This window comes from Sesamum indicum, linkage group LG8, assembly GCF_000512975.1.
Source record: "Sesamum indicum cultivar Zhongzhi No. 13 linkage group LG8, S_indicum_v1.0, whole genome shotgun sequence".
In the NCBI taxonomy this organism is placed as follows: domain Eukaryota; kingdom Viridiplantae; phylum Streptophyta; class Magnoliopsida; order Lamiales; family Pedaliaceae; genus Sesamum; species Sesamum indicum.
The window spans coordinates 15,179,293-15,202,530 of NC_026152.1; the positions used below are offsets into that span (position 1 = coordinate 15,179,293).

General features: G+C 33.7%; 2 protein-coding genes across 7 annotated transcripts; both read right to left on the reverse strand.

The window, feature by feature from the left end:
- LOC105168837 lies at positions 344 to 16,668 on the reverse strand. 6 transcript variants are annotated; one of them, XM_020695672.1, is made up of 10 exons: positions 16,447 to 16,668; positions 10,553 to 10,638; positions 9,735 to 10,243; positions 7,806 to 7,887; positions 6,648 to 6,878; positions 6,420 to 6,541; positions 5,468 to 5,992; positions 3,243 to 3,405; positions 1,496 to 2,452; positions 344 to 1,017 (listed from the first exon to the last, which is right to left on the reverse strand). In XM_020695672.1, the coding sequence occupies exons 1-7, from the start codon at positions 16,465 to 16,467 to the stop codon at positions 5,649 to 5,651; spliced, it is 1,395 nt and encodes a 464-aa protein (XP_020551331.1). In that variant the 5' UTR covers positions 16,468 to 16,668; the 3' UTR covers positions 344 to 1,017; positions 1,496 to 2,452; positions 3,243 to 3,405; positions 5,468 to 5,648. The 6 variants fall into 6 exon arrangements, with proteins under 6 accessions (XP_020551331.1, XP_020551332.1, XP_020551328.1 ...); XM_020695673.1 differs by lacking the exons at positions 10,553 to 10,638; positions 16,447 to 16,668 and adding an exon at positions 10,366 to 10,546; XM_020695669.1 differs by lacking the exons at positions 10,553 to 10,638; positions 16,447 to 16,668 and having other exon boundaries at positions 1,496 to 1,674; positions 2,406 to 2,452; positions 9,735 to 10,546.
- Positions 18,691 to 23,052, reverse strand: LOC105168838 (PLASMODESMATA CALLOSE-BINDING PROTEIN 3). The gene is made up of 4 exons (XM_011088997.2): positions 22,783 to 23,052; positions 22,134 to 22,373; positions 21,978 to 22,011; positions 18,691 to 19,264 (listed from the first exon to the last, which is right to left on the reverse strand). Exons 1-4 carry the CDS (start codon positions 22,832 to 22,834, stop codon positions 19,018 to 19,020), a joined length of 573 nt encoding a protein of 190 aa, XP_011087299.1. The 5' UTR covers positions 22,835 to 23,052; the 3' UTR covers positions 18,691 to 19,017.

The window sequence follows — 23,238 nt, forward strand, 5'->3', positions numbered from 1 at the left end:
TTTTGAGTTAATTACATTTTGTCATTCAAACTATGACAATTTTACACTTTGGCATCTAAACTTTTTTTGTGTCAATTTATCATCTCAACTTTTATGAAATTTTGCATTTTACCATTTATAACTGCTTTCGACCAAGTTTTTTATCGAAAAACCACCACATGCAATGCATATGTAATATTTAAAGGTTATGTGATGTGATATTTTTCGCGTATTCGCATGTGAAGTTTTTTCTACAAAAAAATCAACAAAAAGACGATCGTATATGGCAAAGTGCGAATTTCGCAAAATTAAAATGGTAAGTTGATGAAAAAAAAGTTTCAGTGACAAAGTGCAAAAACAGACATAGTCCAATGGCAAAATGTAATTCATCGTTTCTTTTTTTTTTCGGTCAAGAAACTTCAGCTCCGTTCAGCATCACATGCTAGGGCATGCTCTTGAAATCATAGATTACTTATGAGTGTATTTACATATAACCCACCAATATAGTTTTCGTAGCAAAGATGGGACCTACAACCACCGAATTGGATCCGCTCATTCTTATCAACTGAGTCAACCAATGCAAATCTAAACTGTCAATTTAGCACTACCAACTTAACTAAAAGCAAATTTTTTGCCTTGGTCTTACCTTCATAATTTTCCACCACGAAACTTATCAACACTTACAAATTGCCCTTTTCTTCCGAATGCCTGCAGACATAAATGCAAACACCACAGGTGCTCTCTTCTTCATCATACAACTCATATACCAAGGTAAGATCAATGCCAAGTAGTTCTATCAACAACACCTGAAAAGCTTTCTTTCAGGATTTTGAGATATTAAAGGGCACATCTATAGCATCAATAGAGGGACGTAATGGGAGGAAAACATGCATACTTCAACTTCCTTAACACTAACACTTCCAGTTTCCCCCTGCATATGTAGGCAGAATAACTCTTCTTGTCCCAGAACACTGCAAACAGCTATAGAAATTGCCTGCATAGATCCTTTTGGCACCTCAACTTGCAGGTGATTAGCGACTGCAGTTTAAAAATGTAGCCAATTACTGGCCAGTCAAATATATTTGAGGTCAATATTTCTAGAAGCATAACTACAAGTCGGAAATATCAACTAATATTTGATTTGCACCAAAACACAGTTTGAATAAAACCCATTTATTGAAATGCATCTAACACAATTTTAGTAGGGAAGGCTAAACTGGGGTTTCTCAAAAACAATGTTCAACCCAAGTTCAAAATCAGAATCTATTAATTGAAGACAAGCTCTGATAGGTAGCCATATGAGAAGCCAGGGAGGTCGTGCATATCAAACAAATGTGACATAATGTATACTGCAAAATTCAATAAGCAAACCAGCATAACCAAAAAGGTGCAGAACTCTAAATGTCATCCAATATTTGCAGCAGTATTATATTTCTTTAATTAATACAGCAACAAAACATGAACTGTGATGGTCAACAGCCGTAAATTAACAAACCGCATAATGTCACCACAGCACCTGGATTGGCTAGTGAGAAGCTCAAACTTTCATGCAAAGCTTCATAAACACCAGTAGCACCAGGTTAACGAGTAGAGAAAACCCCATGCTCATATACAGTGAAATACTCGTAACCCCTGATATTATGGTATTTGGCCACAAGAATGCTTGAGTGGATAAGAATTCTCCAAAGAAATGTACTGCAGAAAAACTTGTCTGAATCACCAAAATTTAATGAAGTGTAGCGATTTATGTTATATTCATATAGGAATCCACCAACTGGTAGGTATGCATTGAATGTCGAATTTAATTTAAGATTTTCACTTTCATGTGGTAGGCAAAACTAGATCTATTTGTACAAATTTTCTTTATATGCAGGATCTGACCACCCTATTTCTAAGAGACATCCATTTCATATAAGAGAATTAATCAATTGAATTTAAACAAAAATATCAATCGTGCATTATAGTACCAAAATGCAACATATTATTACTCTGTCCACTCCATAAAGGATGTTAGAGTTGACATTTTCTACGAAACAGTAAATTCAGCTTTGTAACATTACTTTCAAGTTTACCCTTCGATATATTATACTTGACCAGAAAAGAATAGTGAATTAGCATAATATCTGAACCTTGGTTAATTTGAGAAAAACTGTACCTCTTAATTAACATTATTAACACCTAACAATAAGAAGAGAAATAGGAATCCGCGTTATCAAAGGATTTCCTGCGATTATTTCTAGTATGGAATGAGTCAATCATCCGCTTTGGTATCTTATTGAACAAAAAGGGTGTTCCTCCATTGATCAAGAATTTCGATTTTCGGGAAGTATCATGATCATCCAATAAGAAGGGTTTCCATTTTTTCAAATGAACAATTTGAAGACCTATTGATTCTAACAACTGATTGCAGAGTTGATCATTCGGACCTTTCAATTCAGAGATGTAGATCTCGGACCTATGAATGGGGATATTCCTGAAACTCACACAGAAAAAAGGAAGTGAGTTAGACAAAAAGAAAAGCAACTTGAACAAAAAAAGAAGTGACTTGGACAAAAAGAAACGAAGTGGCTTAGACAAATCCTTATATTTCAGAAAATTAGTTTCACTTAGAGAAGCCATCATCGAGTTTCTAATGTGTCAAATATAAACATTTACTACTCAAATGCACTATGGCAAGAATTATTTGTTTTCCATTGCACAAATGTTAGTTTAGGATATAACTCGGCTATTTAAGACAAAATTGCTTCTATTTAAGGTATAGAGGACAGATTTTGGGACAAATAAAAATAGACAGGTAGACATTCTTTGTGGGAAGAATGGAGTACAGACTTACTCAATACTTATTACTAATTATGCTTTTGCTGATTACACTGGTTTTCACAAGAAAAGAAACCGTATCCCTCATTTCACAAACTAGCCACAAGGAATACTAATAGTACTTCCCTATAGCATAGAAGTTTCTGTTAAATTTTGTTCATATATCTTTTTAACATGTCATTTAGAATAAGATTTCTAAATCTGACCAAGCAAATCATCTTGCCTTGTCATCCTTGCTCCAATGAGATAAACGTTGAAACCATTGCAGTGCCAACTTTAATATTATCTTGTGCTCACATGAGGAATGAACAGAATTGGTCCTTAATACTAAAAAATTATCAGGATGAGATTTTTAAAACTATCATGTAAATAATACATGACAAGGATAATGTGAACCATGGAAAAAGCAATATAAAGGTCAAGCAGGATCTTGTAAATCGACATACCAGATTTAACTACTTCCGGTCACAACCAAATTGTGTTTTCTTACTTCCATAGAGATCTTCCACTTCAGAATCACATTTAAGGGAACCAAAATTCATCTTGGGGAGGTGCTTTGCATGCAAATGAAGCATCTATGGCACCCATTATCATCATTCTCCTTTTCATCTGCAAAACATATGTATTTTATCTGTTTCTCCAATCTCAGATAATGAAAATTCTCAGTTATTAGAAATCCATTTGTCTTTAGCAACTACATCACTCTTTCTCATATAAAGGTCAATGCACAGTCCACCAGCTGCTGTACAAGTCCGGTACAGGAGCTTCCTCATCAGCAAAGATGACACAGAGAATATTTTATATCTTAAGTTTTCAGCACACATTCTGAAGGAGTCAAAGATAAACTAGAACCTAACATGCAAATGACTTGTTATAGCAATAAAAGTGTCCTCTGTCCTGCCAACATGTTGCCATTAACCCCGACAGGGCAACTCCATCTCTAAAATGACAAATACAGTTGATATCTCAAACACAATTTCCCTTGATATAATATATGTATGTGGCAGAATTTTAGATATGAGAAGAGAGAAACAAAATAAGGAGATTTCCATGGTTCGGTAAGAGACAAATGCCTAAAGAACAAAATTATGTTATTCTCTCTTAATTTGAGGATATAACTTTTGCCTATATAAATAGGTGAATTACAAATGTCGACATAGGAAATGGAAGTAATGTCTCCAAAATCAAATCATATAAGTATCACAAGAATCACGTAATATTGTAGTTCTCTTGTGATTTTACAAGTATTTCGATAATAAATTCATGATTCTCGTTGACAACCTAGCATTGCTTATGATATTTGGCGAATCAATTCATGATAGGGTAAATCTGTAATTTTCAAACGAGGGAATATTCATAATTATGCCAAACCTCAGGAGAGGTCATTGTAATTTACTGTTCATAATATTCTTTTTCAACAACTACTCGGCTTATTAAGTGATGATATAACGCCACTTACTTTCAACCACTACTTTTGAGGCATAATATAAGACACAAAAATGTATATTTTCAACTCTCATCTAAAACTCTTCACCGCATCAAATGAAGTAATTTTTCTTCAATTCAGTACTATTTAATAATTTCTACTTATAAATATAAATAATGCTAGGTTTTCATTGAGAATCATTAATTGATTCTCCAAATAATTGTAAAATCACAATAATATCTAAGTGATTCATGTGTTATTTATATGTTTTGATTTTGGAGAGATTTCCTCCATTTTCCATTATAAGTATATGTAATTACCTACATAAATAGGTGAAGGTTATATCCTCAAATTAAGAGAGAATGACATAAATTAGCCCTTTGAGCATTTTGGTATCTATCTCGTGGATGTAGGCCATATGGGCGAACCACGTAAGTCTTCGCCTTGTGTTTCTCACTTCTCATATCTAAAATTCTGACACGAGATCAGGCTCCTTAAAAATAAAACAAAATGTGTCTCAGTCTCGCTTTCTTGCTTTTGATAGGATAAACCTTCCACTATTGATGAAGTTCTACACCTAAACTATATGCAGGTCTCCTTTTTTGATCGAGTAAGTGCGTAAGTACCTTCTACAGGTGTTTTGCACCTAAAACAGGTTGTTTTACACTACTCTAGATGTGTGTCCATGGAATCCCCTGACTAACCCAAGAGTGCAGAAATTTTCTATTCAAGAGCATGTGCGACATGGGCTTGACCTCTGGTCATCTCCCCCAATGCCGCACCGACAATGTGTCTATTTCTACAATTTACTTTAACTTCTATTGTTAACATTCCAATCAGGATGAATCAAAAGAAAAACTCAACTGAAACTAAAAGCAGAATAAAAACTTAACACCACGCATACATGCACTACTTAGTTTTAGGAAGTAAGATTTTTATTCACCAAATCATAAGCAAGCATTAAAAAAGCAAAAAGGATTCTTCACTGGTTCTCCATTTTCAGCCAAAATACAGGGTCAAACTGGATCATTAGTTTTGACTCAATCATGTCGGTTCTTTAAACTGGTTGAGTCAGCCAGTCAGGTACGATTTTGAAAACATGCTTTCTCCACTAAATCCAGTATTCAAATGGAAATGCAAGAAAATTGGAAAAAAGGAGAACAGGGATATTGGATTAGAGCAGCAGTAAACAACAACAGAATATTGGACGAGTGCAGCAATAAACAATAAAGGCCAAATACAAACCATTTGGAGCCTGGCCGGATTTCTATCAGTAGATGTCTCACGTCAGGTCAGCAGAACCAACCAGTGACAAAGATTCAGATTTTTACTTCCTGGGTCTCTCGCTCTTTCCTCCAACAAGGCCAAGTTCTTTGAATCTTTTTGGACTCTGGTCTTAAATGTCCCCTCAAATCCAGGAAGAACATTATAGCAGGCTTCTCTTTTGACATTTTGCAGAGGAACTCTGGTCACAGCACCTGTGTTGCTTGAGCCAGAAATCCATCCCACCACCGGAGTCATTCCTAAAGTTCATATGTTCTTCTCTAAGAGTTTCATGTCGAACTGGAACTTCCATCTTTCCCACATTAACCCCACTTAGCAAGTCCATATCCATATGGACCTCCTGGTGATCATCCCCCTGATTGCAGCCATAATTGGCGTTGAGCGAAGGCATCAATGAGAATTTGGCTCCCCTATTACCCAGGCAGGCAGTAGAATCTTGTTTAAGACGATGAAATACTCCCCAAAGGAAGTACTTCCCCTCCCAACCTGTAGAACATTCAAAAATCCAAAATTAAAGCCATAAACATTGAAGTTCTTGAACATTTGATAATCACAACAAATATTACATGAGAGACCAGAATGGAAACAATAAAATACAATATGATAGTCACTGTAAGGGGAAAACAGCTAGATAGATCATATTATCAGTATGTGTGAGAATCAACCATTTTTGGCACATTCATTTCCAACAAAGCAAATATAGTACTCTTTCATCTGAAGACAAAAGGAGTATGAAACAAAGACCATACACGAAATAAAAGAGAAACCTTTTTAAAATTTTAATTCTCTCCTTCTCATGTTAATCCACAACATTCTTGCCTCCAGGATACCATATAAGACCAAGGACCAGAGAAAGAGAATGAATATAGAAACAACAAGAATGGCATACATATCTAGAGACACAAAAACTCACGTTGACAATCCACAGGCAGAAGTTTGGATGTAAAAACAAGAAGCTCCACGTCATCAAATTGTTTCCTCAATGCCAAATTTTCCACACTAATAGTCTCCAGCAATGAGATATAATCATCAGACCTAAGGAACACAAATCAAATAGTATGTTATATTAGTATAAAAAAGTGAAATCACGAGTTGGAGAGGAAGTGTCTGCTCTAAGCCATGAAGGAAAACAGAGGCACACCTCTCTCTGTCACTTGAAAAGAAATACAGTCCAATGTCTCTTCCATCTGGTAAATACTCCTGGAAAAAAATCTTCCAGAAAATTTTGCAAGAAACCAATTCAAAATGAAGTACTTCAGGCATTTGCTTTGAGAATCTGTAGACCTTTCTACGAACTTGGGAGGGAGAATGACCTTCAATCTGAAGGTTCAGTTCTGCATGTTTAAGATCATCATGGATGCAGAAACTTCCCCTAGTAAAGAGGAAAAGTTAGTTGGTGTTGAATATTTATATAATATGAACTAGAAATGATGCAGACGACAACATACTATTGTATTGCAGGAATGAAATTAACATGGCCGGGTATTTGAAAGCAATTATGGTTGACAATTTTTGTATTTAAATTCAGAACAAGTCGACTATCTCTTGGAAGTCAGAGATAAAGAATACTATATCCAAAAACCACTAATAAAGGTCAACCATGATGCCAAAGGCTTGCACATTGGTCTCATAGCATAAGAACAAATAAATTTTTTCTAGTCAACAGTAAGGCTCTTGAGGATGCATGCTTAAATGTACAAGGCCCAGAGATAAAAGACCCCTCGCTAATTCTGTTTCCATCAGAAATTGGTTGAGAAGGGGGAAATATAAGGTTAAGGCCTATAGCTCAAAAAACTCTCAGTGTTCTTATTTATGGCCCTTGTCCATGAAATACACGACTTTCTGCTGAAATAACTGTGAATGTAAAACACAAAAAACTAATTTTCCTTTCATAACTCTTTTATTGTACTAAAGAAGAGGATGTACATATATACTTCCTTCTGGATCGTACCAACAAACTTCAGACAAAAGCACTATGCTTCCCCCATGTAGGGTAAGTTATGCTCTCTCCCTTCCCCTTTTCCTTCCTCTATTCACTCATTGAACCAAACAAAGTCTTAGACGACTCAAGATTCCTGCACATGTTTTCCCAAAATCAGTTCTTTTCTACACTTGATTCTTACACCTATTTCCTTCCCCTTGCTGATGAAAACATGACATGATAATGTGTTCATTATTGTTGGAAAAAGGTGACAAGTAACATAAGTAAAAGAAAGTACTGCTAGGTTCTGTTTGCTACTGCTAATAAGTCTCCAGTCGAAAGTAAGTCTGATAGTTGACAGAAGAATAAGAAACTTACTTCCATGAAGTGCTCAAAGCAGGAGTCCATGAGTGTCTTTCAAAATCAGACCTTAGCTGCACAGGAGTACATCCATTACCACCTAAAACCAAGATATACAGTAAGTATGCAGCATTATGAAAATCATAGATTCATAATTCAGTTCCTTTAAATACATTCAACCAAACTCAAGCAGCTTAAACTGTAGAGTTGTGAAATGAAGGCATGAAATTATGCAGGTGTAGATCACAATATTTTTTCTCCTTTTCTGGTAATTTTATTTATCTTGCCACATCTCATGTGCGCTTGTTCATGGAAACTTTGACTTTTTTTCCATATCAAACTAGAAGGCATTACTCTTCTGTGAAGCAACAATACTTGAAGTTAATACAATATTAGTTAGACAAGTTTATTCTTTAACTTTCATCATAAAGTTCAGTTGTTAATGAAATCTTATTTCTACATCTGTTAAGAAGAGAAGAACTAATATTTTTCATAATATAGTTTCTTCCAAGTTCTATTTGAAGGATTCGCAACTTTTTTATGCAGCCTTAATTGAAAACATGACAATCACTAAGCATCATATTGCATGCAATAAAATTCTTAGTATTTATCCCAGGGACCATAATATGACCCCTTGCAAAAAACATATGGAGTCCAATTAGTATTCATAAATTCAAAAGTCTCTCTCATTAACTCATAAAATTATAACCGACAGGGATTCCTTAACAGGATTATTCAGAAAAATGGTATTCCATATCACATCATAAAATTAATATTCAGACAGAACTCCCTATTAAACTGCAAAATGAAACTAACTCCAGTTCATGCATAGAACAAATATATAAAAAACTTCAAGCAAACAGAATTAAGAAGTGAATGGCCAAATGATCAATCATATAATGGTAACTGGTGGAACATCGGGTCATGGAGAAGATGCATAATCAGGCTTCTTTGTCACTCTCTTGCTTTTGTTTGGGGAATTTATGTTCTCCAGCATTCTCGTTCAGCATATGTATATTTATGGGACTAGAGCCATTTGGAGACGGTTCACCCCCACCAGACTTGCACTTTTGGTGGAACCACGTAGAAGTTCACAAATATTTACTATATTCTAAGACATGATACGCAACTGAAGCACTAGACCAAAATTCATAGGAACTTTTCTGAAATATATAACAAAGCAACAAATTCCATGTATAAATGTGGGTAGTTGTCATATACTTATATTTATACATTTATTTGCATATATATATGATGGTAATGAAGATTTTCCATCGAGACACAACCAAGGCGCTTCTCGAGTCCCTATAAAATGTATTTATTTTTATTTTACTTCATTAGGTTTTATATGTTGGCACAAGCAAAAGAGGTTGCTCCAATGGAAGGAAGCAAGAGTAAAAGGAAGCTAAGGCAAAGTGCCAAAAGATAAGAATATCAAACCTAATATTCATGCATATCTATTTACAAATTGCTTATGGCTTCAAAAGCATCAGAAATAAGTTAACAAAGAATCTGTGTATCATCAAATATACTGAAATACAACACAATTATAAACTAAGCATCTCTAGTGTCCTCATTCTTTTATATATTGCACTACCTATCTGTGCATTATGCATGGGTATAGTGCTAGTTGCACAATAACTGATGGATGATGGAATCCCGTAATTGATATTTTCATTAAGCTCATCTCAAACAGCAGTTAGCAGGCTTTAAAACAAGATAAATCAAGTGAAACAAACCCTGAACCCTATTTGTTTCAGAAAGGAAACAAAATGACTATCTCAATTGCATCATGAGATAAAGGTAACAATAAGCTGCTATTCTTTTAATATTGAAATCCCCTCCTAAAGCTTTTTCCAGAAACAGAGAAATAATACTGTGGAGAAGGATGCAAGTATTATCTTTTCCACCCCCTACATCCAATAGTTTATGTAAATGTGTAATCACCTGTGAGTTTTTTGGATTGTTGCTTTTGTAGTTGACAGATCTCCGTATTGCCAAGTCTTTGAGTCTTTAATTTTAGAGAAGCTCTCTTATAAAGATCCTGCTGGGAGAAACTTATATGTTCAGTTAGGGGCCTGATAGAAGATCTACGGGATCTATTTCCCCCCTTAGGTTGCAGGAGGCTTGAGCGTTGAGAAACCTTCAAATTGGACAAAGATTTCATAGCTCCTGATGAGAGTTTGATGGCTTCTTCAGCCAAGATGTATTTAGTCTTCCCAGTTGCCACCTTCTTTTCCCAATCGGAAGAAACCTTCCTTGACTCATTCAGCCATTTTTTAGCCCGGGCATGCAGTATAGCACCATCATTCACTTCCACAGAGTTGGCCAACTTTGATAGGCTAGGCAACTCTCTGGACAGAGTGGATGCTGCAGACCTTGGTTTAGAGACAGATTCACAATCTTCACAAAGCCAGTCATCGCAGTGCTCCTCAAGAAGGATTTTCATACAATACCTAAGATGAAGATTATTAATTATGCTGTGGAAAACAAATAAGAAACTGAAACCGACAAAAGGAAAAAATTGACATAACACAAATACACCAGATAACCCAATACAAGCAAACAGATTTCGCACCCATGCCAGCATGCTACCCAAGACATCTCTGCTTCTATATCGACCTAATAAATTAACATGCCAAAGCAGACATAACCCCACAAACAGATATCCAGCTAGCAACGGACAGAGGGAAGGAGAGGCACTGAGGAGGGAGGGTGTAGATGCAAGAGAGACATAAAGTAACAGACAGAGTGGAAAATCTCACATATGCTCAGTACTACTTTTACACTGAGAGCAGGTAATTATGGCTTCTTGTACACCAATGTCACCACATACGTCACAGTATTTTTCCTGCAGATATAAGATTTGGCATCAAGCTCCTTATAAGTGAGTTAACTTTATACATTATTTATAAAGACAAATGACTATAGGAAGCTAGTTATTTGCATCGACTGTTGTGCGACTATTGGATAGATCAGAAAGCAATAAACAAACTCTTCTGCATCATCTAAAATTATCAGACACAGAACTCCATCACTGCAAGAACTAATCAGGAAAACAAAAGGAACTAATTTACTGCGTAAGAGAATTACCAAACATGAAAAAGGTAAATGCAATGACTGGCAAAACCTAAGGTAATAATTATGATGATGAAGTAGAAATTGCAAAAGGGAAAGAAATTTGATGCCTTGTTCATATAGTATAGCACGGACAAATGTATCAGATGATGAAACCTAGTGACATCCTGTAAGATGTGGAATCTAGTGCACAAATTAACCAACCCAAAATCAGCACTTATAGTAAGCAATAACTTGAATGGACTATTGTTGTCATTTGCAGTCATGAATGTAAAACTTAAGCTAAATCCTTTTCAACTCTCTAAGTTACAAAAAGCTGAGTCCTAGACAGTTGTGGACAACCAGTTGGTGAGGCAAGGGAAGAGTTGTTGACAAATCAATAAATACTTTTGGAATCAAATTAACATCGCCCGAGTGCAGAATCACAAAAGGATGTAAAGGTCCTTCACAAAAGTGGATTACTGATCCATCCCTTTCAGAAGATATCTCTTCAGGACCAAAGCATCTATAGTTACTCACAATATGAAGAGCCAAGCATCCTAAATCAAAAATAATCTAAATTCTTGTTCTTCCCAATGCTTTCCTTTAGATAAAATAAAATGTCAGATCACTTCAGATAGGACATGAAACAGAAGATATAGACATTGTAAGAAGCACACAACAACGTGATTATCTCACTTTCCCTCCCCACTTCAGATGGAGGAAGCAACTCTTGGATGGCTGCACTCAGAAAAATGGGCATAACAACCTGAAAGCTGCAGTACAAATAACTGATGGGTGGGAAGGATCTCCCCCTTTCATTTTTTATGAAGCCTTCAACGGAGGAGAAGTGAAGCAAAATTGCAAAAGAGATAGTTCACCAGGTAAGCCTTTAGTTACAGAGCAAGAAAAAAATGTGGACTTGCACATTATAAAATGTACAATAGTGTCAAATGTTCTTTGATAAAAAGGATAAAACACACCTTGTTTGGCAGTAAATGCAGACACAAGTTGATTTGCCTACTCTAGGTTCTGTTTTAACTTCTACTCATTAACCATAAGTGATTTAATATCACATCCACAATCGATTTGATCATGTGGTGTGCATCTAGAATCATTTTAAGCAAGTACATTAGCTAAGTTTCACAAGCATAACTCATTGAATTTTTAGTATAGTTCTAAACAGATTGTAGGAAGCATGCGAAACCTTTTAACATTTACTACATGCACATAAACAATAAGAAAGAAGAGGGGGAGGAGGGAGGCGAAAGAAGGATGAAACCGCACCATGCAGCCAAGACAGACATACAAGTCATTAAAAGAATAAGTGCCAACTGTCAAAGCACTTCTGTAGCTTCAATGCATGTGTTTACATTCGAAGTGTAATTAAGAACAATAACCAGCAAAGAGTCTTGCCTATACCAGTTATGTCGAAGTGGTTGGTAGTCAAACTCATGGGAAAGGTCAGCGAAGATATACATTTAGGACCCGTGCATTTGGCATGTTTTACGAGATTCTAATTACAAAATTTCATATTATTTTGTTTCGTAATATTACTTCAAATTTGGGAAAGGAAATATATTCCTATAAGTTGGGACAATTCAACCAAAGTCCGGGAATATAAATCCTAATATTTTTGTGCATTCTTATTCCTAGTCCTTGGGATAATACTAATATAGACTTTTTTCTTAATTTTCTTTATCATTTTATTTCTTTAATCACAATTTGTATTTGTATTATATTTTACATTTTATCTGTTATATTTATATAATTCAAAATATGTTTGTGTAGGTACATCCAATCTAAGATAGATATTTATTTATATTTTGTATGCAAATATGCATTCAATATATTTTAGATTATTTTGATAATATTATATATTAATATTTGCATAAATGCATATACATATAGATATATATTATTTGTATACATAAATATGTATGACAAGGATATTTTTCTCTACTTATCTAAATATAATTCTCGTTCCCTTGTCATAAATGGTGTACCAAACATTTCTAAGAATTTTAATTTATACCAAATCCAAACACTTGAAATGGAATAATAAGATGCTTAACAATCAAATTTCTGAAATTAAATTTTTTGTATGAGATTCCATTCCCCTAAACAAACGTGTTGTTTTAATATTAAGTTGGCATCACCTATTGCACTACATAGTTGATGAATAGTAACATGAAGTCTGCAAACCAAGTTTAACCCATATACGTTGCACTTGGCCTACGGCTCTATAGAACCATGAAATGATTTTGATTTCCTGAATGTGGATGTACAAATTTGTTTTAAAGTATGAAATATTTGAACAACACTTGAGATTAGCATTCGACATGGAATTTAGGTAAGAAAGACCAATATTAAAAATTCCTCAAGGTAAACCATAATCATGCATTTAGTTAAATCCACTCTACAGTATGTGCTTTGTGCACAGAATGCATGAATAATTGTAATACCCCTCATTTTCAGAAATCAGGATATCTGTCAACCATCAAATTACCTAGTCTCACTAACATTTGGTGTAACATTTATAAGACCGTATCCACATGCATATTGCCAAAACAAAGAAAGAAAATTTGACAAGTGCTAAAGGATATGAACATTGAAAGAAGTACATTTTGACTTGCAAAAAACATTGTCTATCTAGAAAAAGAAAAACCGAAACAAAAGAAAACTAATATTAATAAACATGTTAGTGAAGGTTGAAACATCCAAAAGTGGCTTGCAATCCGCCACATCATGTCCATTTTGAAAAATTACAAAGCCAAGAAAGTACAAGGATTAACACATACTGATACTCTTTTTCCTTCCAAAATCACATACTGATATTACCCATTTGCTTATTAGGTTATGTTTCTCAAGCATGAACATTATCTATCAACAATTCCAGAAATGCGCAAATAAATATCAGAAGGAGAAGTAATGAAATTATACAACAACTGAATAATTAGTCCATTTTGTTTTCAAGAATCAATCATTTCAATACTTTGTAAATCAAGGTGCAAAATAAAGTCATTTCTTCATAAGTTATTATAAATTTCTTCAACATAATAATTAACAATTATTTACAGAACCTTTAGGTCCCACCCAACCCAGTAACTTGCTCAAAAGAGAGAGAATATATAGCAAGAGTGTGCATTCGATATTATCATACTAAACAATTATCTGATTGAATTCCCAGTGAGGTTCAATACGTTAATTAATCAAATTAAATGAATGTAAGAAAAAAAATAACCGTAAAAGTGTTATACTTTTAAAAAGTGTTAAACATGTATTACCACTTTCTTAAAGCGTAAAACTACAGTACTAAGTATTATCTATACCTTATTATTATGTGAGAGCACTATTTTGGTGTCTCAATTTTTTGGTCTGCTAATTTATATAATTTTTAATATTTAATTTTATTATTTACTTGTTAACTTTCCACCCTCCCACTATTCTACACCCCCAAACCATTCTTCTAAACCCCCCACATTGCTCACTCTTTTCAACTTCCACTAACTCTTTATAACTCTTTTTTTTAAATTTAAATATTTTTAATTTCTTCAATTAAAATATATTTTTAAAAAATATAAATTACTTTTTAAAATTTTTATTTAATTATGCACAAGCTTTTGAAATACACTAGTGTATATATATATAAAGAAACAATTTGACATTTCGATTCGATTAACTGGTAACCGAATTCAAAATCGAACAAAATGTCAAAATTTGAAAAACTTCTACTGATAACAAATCAATCACAATTTCGTATTCGGACAAAAATCGAAATTTTTCGATATCAACAACCCCCGAAAACCCATCTCATTATCTATTTCACTTTGCATCCAGAAGGCAAGAAAAGAAGATGACACAAACTAGCAATATAACCGCACTATTTACCAATACTAATTATGTTTTGGATCTTTAATTTATTAATAACTATTTTTTAAATTAATGTTTTTATTTATATTCTACAACTCCCATTTTTCTTTTGGTTCTCTCTCTTCAACTCCTCCTACATGTTATCCCTTGTCATAAAAATTTGTTTCTCCTCCAGTTATGTCAAGTAATATCTCTCTCTTCTTCTTCATTTTTAAAAGAGTAAATACATAAAATACAAGTTTGTGTAAAACAGTAATTAATATTTTTTAAGTTTTGTATAATTCATGCATATTATTCATGGGTGCCACACCTTAATCTATACTATTCAGGGTCTATTGGTATGTGTTTTAATACATTGGCAGAATTACCCCTATTTAAAAAAATAATATCAAATTAGTTTTTGTCTCTCTCTTCTTTTTATTCTTTTCCTTTTTTCACCAACCTCAGTGTTTGTTTATTTTGTCCTCCTTTATCTCTCATCTCACTTTTATTCTCAAATTTTTTTATTTTTTATTTTCAATTATTTACTTTATTTTATTTTTACTTATTCTTTATTTCACTTATATAATTCAATAAATATTTAAATAACTTTTAAGAAAATTATCCAATAACAAATTTTAATCAATTTTCATAATGTTAAAATTTAAAATTAAATAGACGCACACATCCAGTGTACAGATGATGCTAGTATATATAATTAAATAAACATACATCTACATATCTACAAGCATGCCACCGTATTCAGTGAGATCCATATATAGCAATCAGTTAAATAGTAAGGTCATGATTGGTATGAATGCGGTGGGAATGAAATTGGCATTCCCAACTCCATCCCTATACATATGATTGGTATATCTAAGGAAAGGAATTGGTGATTCCATAGGAATCCTTATTCCCTTAGGAAATGGAATAGCGATTCCATCCATACACCATGGTATTATCTATTCCTATTATGTTGGGAATGGAATTATTTTTCCCTTGATAAAATTATCCGTATAAACCAAAACAAAACCTACCTCTTTTTCATCTTTCACTTTCTCTCATTGTCTTCTTCGTGTTCCAGTTTCTCTCACCATCTTCTTCTTCTTTCGATTTCTCTCATCATGTTTTTCAAGTTATAATTATCAAAATTATCAAGTAAATTTTATTGGCTTTCACTTTTTGGTATTTATTTTAATTGTTAAATTATTTATTTGATCAAATATTGAGACAATATAGTAGATCGTTGTAATTATATTTTACACATTAATTAATTTGGTTGTTCAAATCAATATAATACCTTTTTGCAGAAAAATATTGTTTATATGTTCTAAGTAAATAAATAATTTTTCCCATAGATTTTTTATTCACATATTAGATGTTTTATAAATGTATTCAATGTTCCCAAAACAAAAATATATTAAACGGGTAAATTTGATTACCAATCATGTGAATGGAATTAACTAAAGAAAGATCATTCAATTGCCTTATATTTCTTATTTACCAATTATAAAAATGCTATTTAAATATGATTCATTTCTCAACCTTATTCCATTCCTAACTTCATACCGTTCCTACTCAATTCCATTGTTGCATAACAATCATGCCGTCAGGGAAACAAATCTAAACTTTCAACAACCCCACCACATTACTTTTCTAATGGCGGATAATAGAAAACCCGTCAAAACACAAACTACATTTGTGTGTGTATATATATAAGCAAACTAGGGCTTCTTTAGGGTTTTCTCACCTTGATGTGGGCCTGAGACATTGAAAGCGAAAGTGTGTGGCGCCGGCTTTCTCTGAAAATGTGTGGCGTCCAAGCCCCCTCAAATCTACTAATTAATAATTCTTCAGCATCAGTGACTGCATGTTCGTGAATATGTCTGTGACTGTGTTGTGCGCGCGCGCGCGAGAGAGAGAGAAAGAGAGACTGAGAGTGGGGTAAGTCTGAGCTGTATACGCCGAAAAGGACAAGACTCCCACCCTCTCCGAGTACAGACAATTTGTTTTTGTTTTTTTATATAATTACATAAATTCAATCTATACATCAATATAAATTAAAAATAAATAATATAAACACTCAAATTAAGTGGAATAAATTCTTATACGATATTCGAACTCATAATTTTAAACTTGTTCATTAGGCTTCAACCTTAATTTTATCACTGGACTGACATCATTAGTAGACAAATTGTTTTTTTTTAATCGACTTTTGTATATATTTAGTAAAGGCCGAATGTCCCTAATTACACAAATACTATATCGATATTTTAAAATTAATCAACATAGAGTTAGAATATTTAGTATTCAATATATCATGAGTTATAAATTAATCAACAATCTCAAAATAAACAAATACTACAATTAATAACAGATTAAATACCCACATTAGTATGACTTAAACTTACGACTTCACGGTGTTCTTTATAAATCACAAATACCATTATGTAGAAAGTGTCGGTGTAAGTTATCAAATAAAGTGTACATGTAAACCAATAAAGTGTATGATATAATCCACATACTATATCCCCTGTAAAATTAGTAAATTATGGTCCACTCTCTTCGCTTTATTTTTCTCTCCTCCAATGTGTTTTATTTCTTATGTAGAATTAATAATGGACGAGAAGTCGGATTCGACACACGCAATTTTTTATCAAACTTTTATGAAAAAATAATGAGAGAAATCAAATTCGACCAATTTTAAAATAAAATCCACCCAACCTAAACAACAGGTATTAAATTTAAATTAATGATATAGTTAAGGGACTAAATGTGAAATTACCCCATATTCCTCACTATTATTTATAAATAATAATGTTATTATTAGTATTGGCCCAAGAATGTCGTTGATGGGCCAAAACATACTTATAAAAAAATTGCTGATTTCCCACGCGCTGCCCGCTGCCCGATGTCAAATGCCCAAACAGGATCTCTGCGCCGTAAACAGAATAATATAAAGTAATCATTTTTTTCAAGTGCTTAGTGCCTTTGCTTTAATAGATTCTGTTGACCTGTCAGTATTAAGTGCCCACTTAAACATCCGTACATAATTAATTCTACATTTTACTTTCATTTTTATCTATACCTATATTAATCTATACTTACCAATACAAAAGGAAAGTAGCTTTCGTACTCATAAAATAACTAATATATTTATTTTTTCAAATTTTATATTAATAAAGAAATTATTTTTTAAATATAATGTATTGATTTATATATTTTATTTTTATATATAATATATTTTAGAGCGTTAAAAAAAATTTATTATACGGACTCAAAAGCAACGTTCCAAAACAGCTAATTAGTATAAAAAAGAAAGTCCCACCACACTTACAAATTACGATTAATAATATTGTCGCAGCACTTTTTTTTTTTTTTTTTGAAGCAAAAAACGTCCTTCAATTGATAACATAACAAACACATTAATTTTTTTAAATTTGACATTAATTGATTAATTAATCTTATTTTCTTCATTTCATTTTTTTTATTGCAATGTATTATTTTATATATTTTATTTTTATTTGTAATATATTTTAAAAAATAATAAAATATTTAATATATGCACATAGGGACGGCTTTCCATAACGATTAATATTTTTAAAAGAATATATATATATATATTAATTGAATAAATAAAAATATGTAAGTATTCAAATTTGGTTTTTGAAGTTCAATTAAAGAGTAAGTATTAATTTATCTTTACTAATTGCTATGAGTTATTAATTAACAATTGTTGACTCCTTGTGGTATGATATCTTAATACAAATATTTGACATGGAAACATTATTGAAAAATTATCGTCATAACCAAATTCACTTGTAACGAAGAGTCATCTTTTGAATACATAACCAAACTTTGACCTATCAAAATGAGAGAATCTCAATTAGATTAAATATCAAATTTAATTCTTTAATGTAATGAAAAGAGAAAATCTATCCCCAAACATACCCTCAATTATTGTGGTAGAAGATTACGTTAGGAACTAATTGAATGGATAGCACAAATAAATTGAAGACGCACTAACATAGGACTGAGGCATAATAGATGTTACAACATAGTTATGGTAACATAAAGCCAAGTTGCAAGCATTATGGTCCTAAAGACAAGACCCCAGTACTGACCTGACAAACATCCACTACATTACAAATTCAAAAAGAATCAAGAAGCCCATCATCTTCCACTATGAGAGGGTTGAAAGAAGAGAACAAAAAACAAAGGTTGTCTCAAGATCATGATCATTTTCCTCAACATCATCATCTTTTGACATGAATCTTGAAACAGCCAAGCCAACCACAAGTTCCATCCATCCCTTTCAAGCTCACCAGAAATGAAGGGATGATAAAGTGAGGATCATGGAGGAGAAGAGGAGGATGTTGGTCGGGAGCCGAATGCCTCCTTCGCTCATGTCGTTGTTCATTCCCGATGGGCCTAGGCCGTTGTTAGCACCTCCTAGAACACCTGTGTTAGGGGTGTTAACGATGGGGGAACCGCCTTGCACGGTGGTGGTGGGCGTTCCGGAGACTGTGGTGGTTGGTGTTGTCGTTCCTGGAGTCGTGGTTGTAGCACTGGAATAATCAAGAAAGAGTTAGGGATTGATCGTTTAGTGTTATGCCGTGATGTTATGGAATGGGGCTCGAAAATATTTAAGTTATATTATAATTATAATTTTCATGTGATTTATCTGATCCAATCAATGTTGATTTGGGAAACCTTTTGTAAAGGAACTACTAAGCTTATTTGCTAGAAATTTTAATTTTGTGATGTAAAACTCAAGTGTGAATAAGTACTATGTTGACACAAGGGGAATGGAGGGGCTACAAAATTCTATTAAATTTTCGCTAAGACCCTTTAAGAAAAAAAAACTCAAATAGGGGAGGGGTAGGAGTACATTTGTCCTCTCATCACTCATTCTCTCTCTCCATGTTCCCCTAAAGGTGGGTCCATCACACATCCCCAAGTACCCCTTTTACCTATTAAGCCCAATATGACACCCTTTATCAATTAAACCTAGTTGTCTCCTACCCTTTAACAACCATCTAAAATGACCATTTTACCCCTAACCTTTCAAATGTTAAACAGCCAAGCAGACAACATTTCCTTGGGCAACATATAAACAACAGTTTCCAGTGTCATTCTCAAGAGATCCTAAGACTTTGAGCCTAAGACAATCACAACCATTCATGTACGATGAATATATCATACACTAATAATTGTAATTGTCCAATATCCCAAATCTGAAAACCTGCTAAGAGTTACTCAACATTTCATCTATTACAAGTGAAATCCATTATCTAGCAAGTAATTATTACAATAAGTTCTAGTGCCTGCAAAGACCCTGTTTGGCTCCCTCTATGTGGAAAAGAAAGATAGGCCTAATTGTCATTCCCAATAAGTCTTCAAATATCCATCACAACTTTTTGACCTTAGGAACCATTAAAGTACTCTAAAGTGTGAAAAGGGTCATAAATAAAGTAGCTAAATAGAGAAAAGTACAATGGTATCTTTCCATAAAGTGGTAGATTCAAATTTCAAAAACCTAAGTTATTCCCACAAATTTACCCCTGGCAATGAACAAGAAAGAGTTAAAAGATAACATTGGATCCTCTCCATGCCAATTATGCATTTGCACCATCTTTTAAAGATTGTGCAAAATATGGATATTTGGTTGCAATTATTTAGCCAAAGACAAAGTGAAAGACATGCATTGTGTTTGGATTTGTAATTTGAGTGTTTTGTTTTGTGTTTTGGAGATAGAGAGAAAAAAATAGAGATAAATAACTGTGTGTTGAAAATAAATGATATGTTTGGGTTTGTGTTTTGGGGTAATTTAAAATATTTTAAAATAAGTGGTGTAGGTTTGATATAGGTATTTGGGAGACAAAAATCACTGTTCATTGTCAAATTATATATATTTTTATATATAAATATTCTATGTTTACTATTGTATTTTTGGAAGATAATAATTATTGTTTATTGTTAAATCATGTTTATTTTATATTATGTATGTATATATTATATATAGAAAGTTGAAAAACAGAAAAACAGGCAGATAAGGTATAAAAACACAAAAACAAACATTGAGTGTGTTTTATCTTATTTCGAAAAATGCAAAAATACAAATCCAAACACAGCCGATGAGGTCCTTGTTTCCTCTATGTAAAAGTTCAAGATGAAATTTCACTTCGTTTTTTGGATAAGAATTTTCCCAATCGAGAATAAAAACTTTAAGCAAAGAGATAATGACTAAATCCAGAAGATTGAAAGATTTCTTGTATGATTACTGTGAATGGCAAGACATCACCAAAACTAAGGACAAAAAGGAAATCCCATTGATGATATCAAAAGTGATAAAAGACACTTCGTGTATATTGATAATGCTATGCAACTCAATGAGGTAAAGAAATCACAATGAGGATGCGACTGAAATCCTTCACAAAGCCAATCTTTATGAAGGATATTTGGCTCATATCATGCTCTCCCAACTAAGATATGCTAGCAGAAAATGCCTATCAGAACAAGAATCTAACATAAAAAAAAACACATAAAGCAGCTAACAGTCTAACACAATAATCTTAAACATTGTATAGAAAACTAGAAGGAAAACGAGTAATAAGAAATGATATCTTTACAAGTAAAGTTTTAATATAGCAGTTGCTGACAATGTTGGTGAAACCAACACATTAACTGTCAGTGATCCACGTCAACTGTATGTTTAAAACCATTTTTTATACACACCACACGTATATACAGATTGCAACACGAGATGCAGCAACTAATTTGCAACAGAAGATCCGGGACTGCTCTGTTATGGGTCCCGTTTCCTAAAACATGAGTTACCCATTTCTCCATTCAAAAACACTGTTTCACTTAGAGTAAACGTGCAACCAACATAGCAACTCTCCTTGGTCACTACACTACTTTAAGGGGTAAAAGTGCAAAAGCACCACAAACTGTCTCATTCAAGATGAGGAATTCAAATTTGAAACTCCAAAGTGAATGTGGTGAAACTTAGAAGACAGAGAAAGCCAGTTGATAAATGTAGTCTTGGTAAAACTTCAGACATTAAAGATTGAAATTTGAAATGAGGTGGGCCATTTTGGACCACAGCTGGAGGGCAACATTGGTATGACAAGAAAAGGGTCTCAGAACCAACAGTGAAATGTCATATTCACGGATTGATATACCATTAATTCACTGCTCATGCTACAGGTAAAAAAGTAAAACTTTTTTTTAACCATTGCCAATTTGCAAGCCAAATTATATACAAAAAGTTCTTACCTTGCAGATGCAGGATACATACAACCAGCTGTGCCTGTAAATCAACCACATAAAGAAACAAAAACAGAATTAGAAACTATGAACCAGATCTACAAGTGTACAGATTTCAAGATTTTCAGTGGGAAAAAAGAAATGAAGTATGGAGAAAAGACTCACTGGGATCAGAAGTAACAATGGTGGCAGTGCCAGCGAAATCACAGGCAGTAGGTTGTTGGCGGTTTCTCTGGAAATAACTGTTGACAGCATAGTTGCAGTGAGCCTTGACGGTATTCGGGTTGAAACAGGGTCCGTTTTGATGGATCGGGTTGCAGTCCGCCCCAGCTCCACATGCATAGTCCAGAGTCTTTTGCAGGGTTGTGTCACTCAAACCCTCCTTGCAAATACACCATGTGGCACCTATTCACATCATAAATAAAAGAAATATTTCCAAGACTTCATTTTTTAATCCTTTGTTGAGAAACAAAAGCTATAAACATTTGAGAAAACAACAAGAAAACTTAAAACTAAATCCCAGAGACTAAATCCTAGACGAAAGCGACCAATCCAGAAATGCAGAAAGAAATGTAGCTCTGATGTGAAAGACGAGCTAGTCAGGCCATGATTAGCTGATTTCAGCTGAAACAGTTAATCAAACGCAAGAACAAGCTCTTATCTTGAAAGCCCACAATCTTTTTCTTGAAAACAAAGAGTGTGAAAAATGTCGGATAAGACTCAAAATGCAAAATATAAGCAAAAATCTTGCAGCTTTGAGCTGAAACAAGAAAGGAAATGAGAAAAGGGAGAAATGGGCAGTGAAAAAGCTTACTTGAGTGACCAGCCATGGCCAAAAGGAGCACCACAAACACCAAAGCAGCCATTGAGAAAGAGGGAAAGACTGAAATGGGATCAAGCAGAAGAAGACTCAAGAAAATGGCACTGCACAAAAATGATAAGGCCTGGAGCAGCAGCCGAACAGCAGAAGATAATTGGAAGTGGAGAGAGTGAGTATAAGTGAGTGAGAGAAGTTCCTTTCGGTGAGTGAGTGCGAGAGAGAGAGAGAGTGAGAGAGAGGAAAAGCAATTGGTAGAGAATGTATGTGTAGAGTGGGTGTGGAGATGAAAGTGGCCCAGGCTGGTGAGTTGGTGTCGGCTTGTGAGTGAGGAGTACTTTTTTGGGGTGTGTGTTTCCTTTTTTTTAACCCTTTGTCTGTTTTTCTGGTTGCGCTTTTCATGAATTACAGTGCTTTGATTTCCTGTGTGTTTTTTGATAAGTACAGTGCTTT

What these genes read in the sequence shown, in the direction of transcription:
- LOC105168837 (XM_020695671.1), bottom strand. Translation starts at nt 10,377, where the DNA reads ATGCTGGCATGGGTGCGAAATCTGTTTGCTTGTATTGGGTTATCTGGT. An exon ending in ACAATCCAAAAAACTCACAG is followed by an intron (nt 7,888 to 9,734) that starts GTGATTACACAT and finishes TCTTGGTTTTAG; the next exon opens with GTGGTAATGGATGTACTCCT. An exon ending in GCTTTGAGCACTTCATGGAA is followed by an intron (nt 6,879 to 7,805) that starts GTAAGTTTCTTA and finishes CCTCTTTACTAG; the next exon opens with GGGAAGTTTCTGCATCCATG.
- LOC105168838 (XM_011088997.2), bottom strand. Translation starts at nt 22,834, where the DNA reads ATGGCTGCTTTGGTGTTTGTGGTGCTCCTTTTGGCCATGGCTGGTCAC. An exon ending in GGCCATGGCTGGTCACTCAA is followed by an intron (nt 22,374 to 22,782) that starts GTAAGCTTTTTC and finishes TGATGTGAATAG; the next exon opens with GTGCCACATGGTGTATTTGC. An exon ending in ATGTATCCTGCATCTGCAAG is followed by an intron (nt 19,265 to 21,977) that starts GTAAGAACTTTT and finishes TGATTATTCCAG; the next exon opens with TGCTACAACCACGACTCCAG.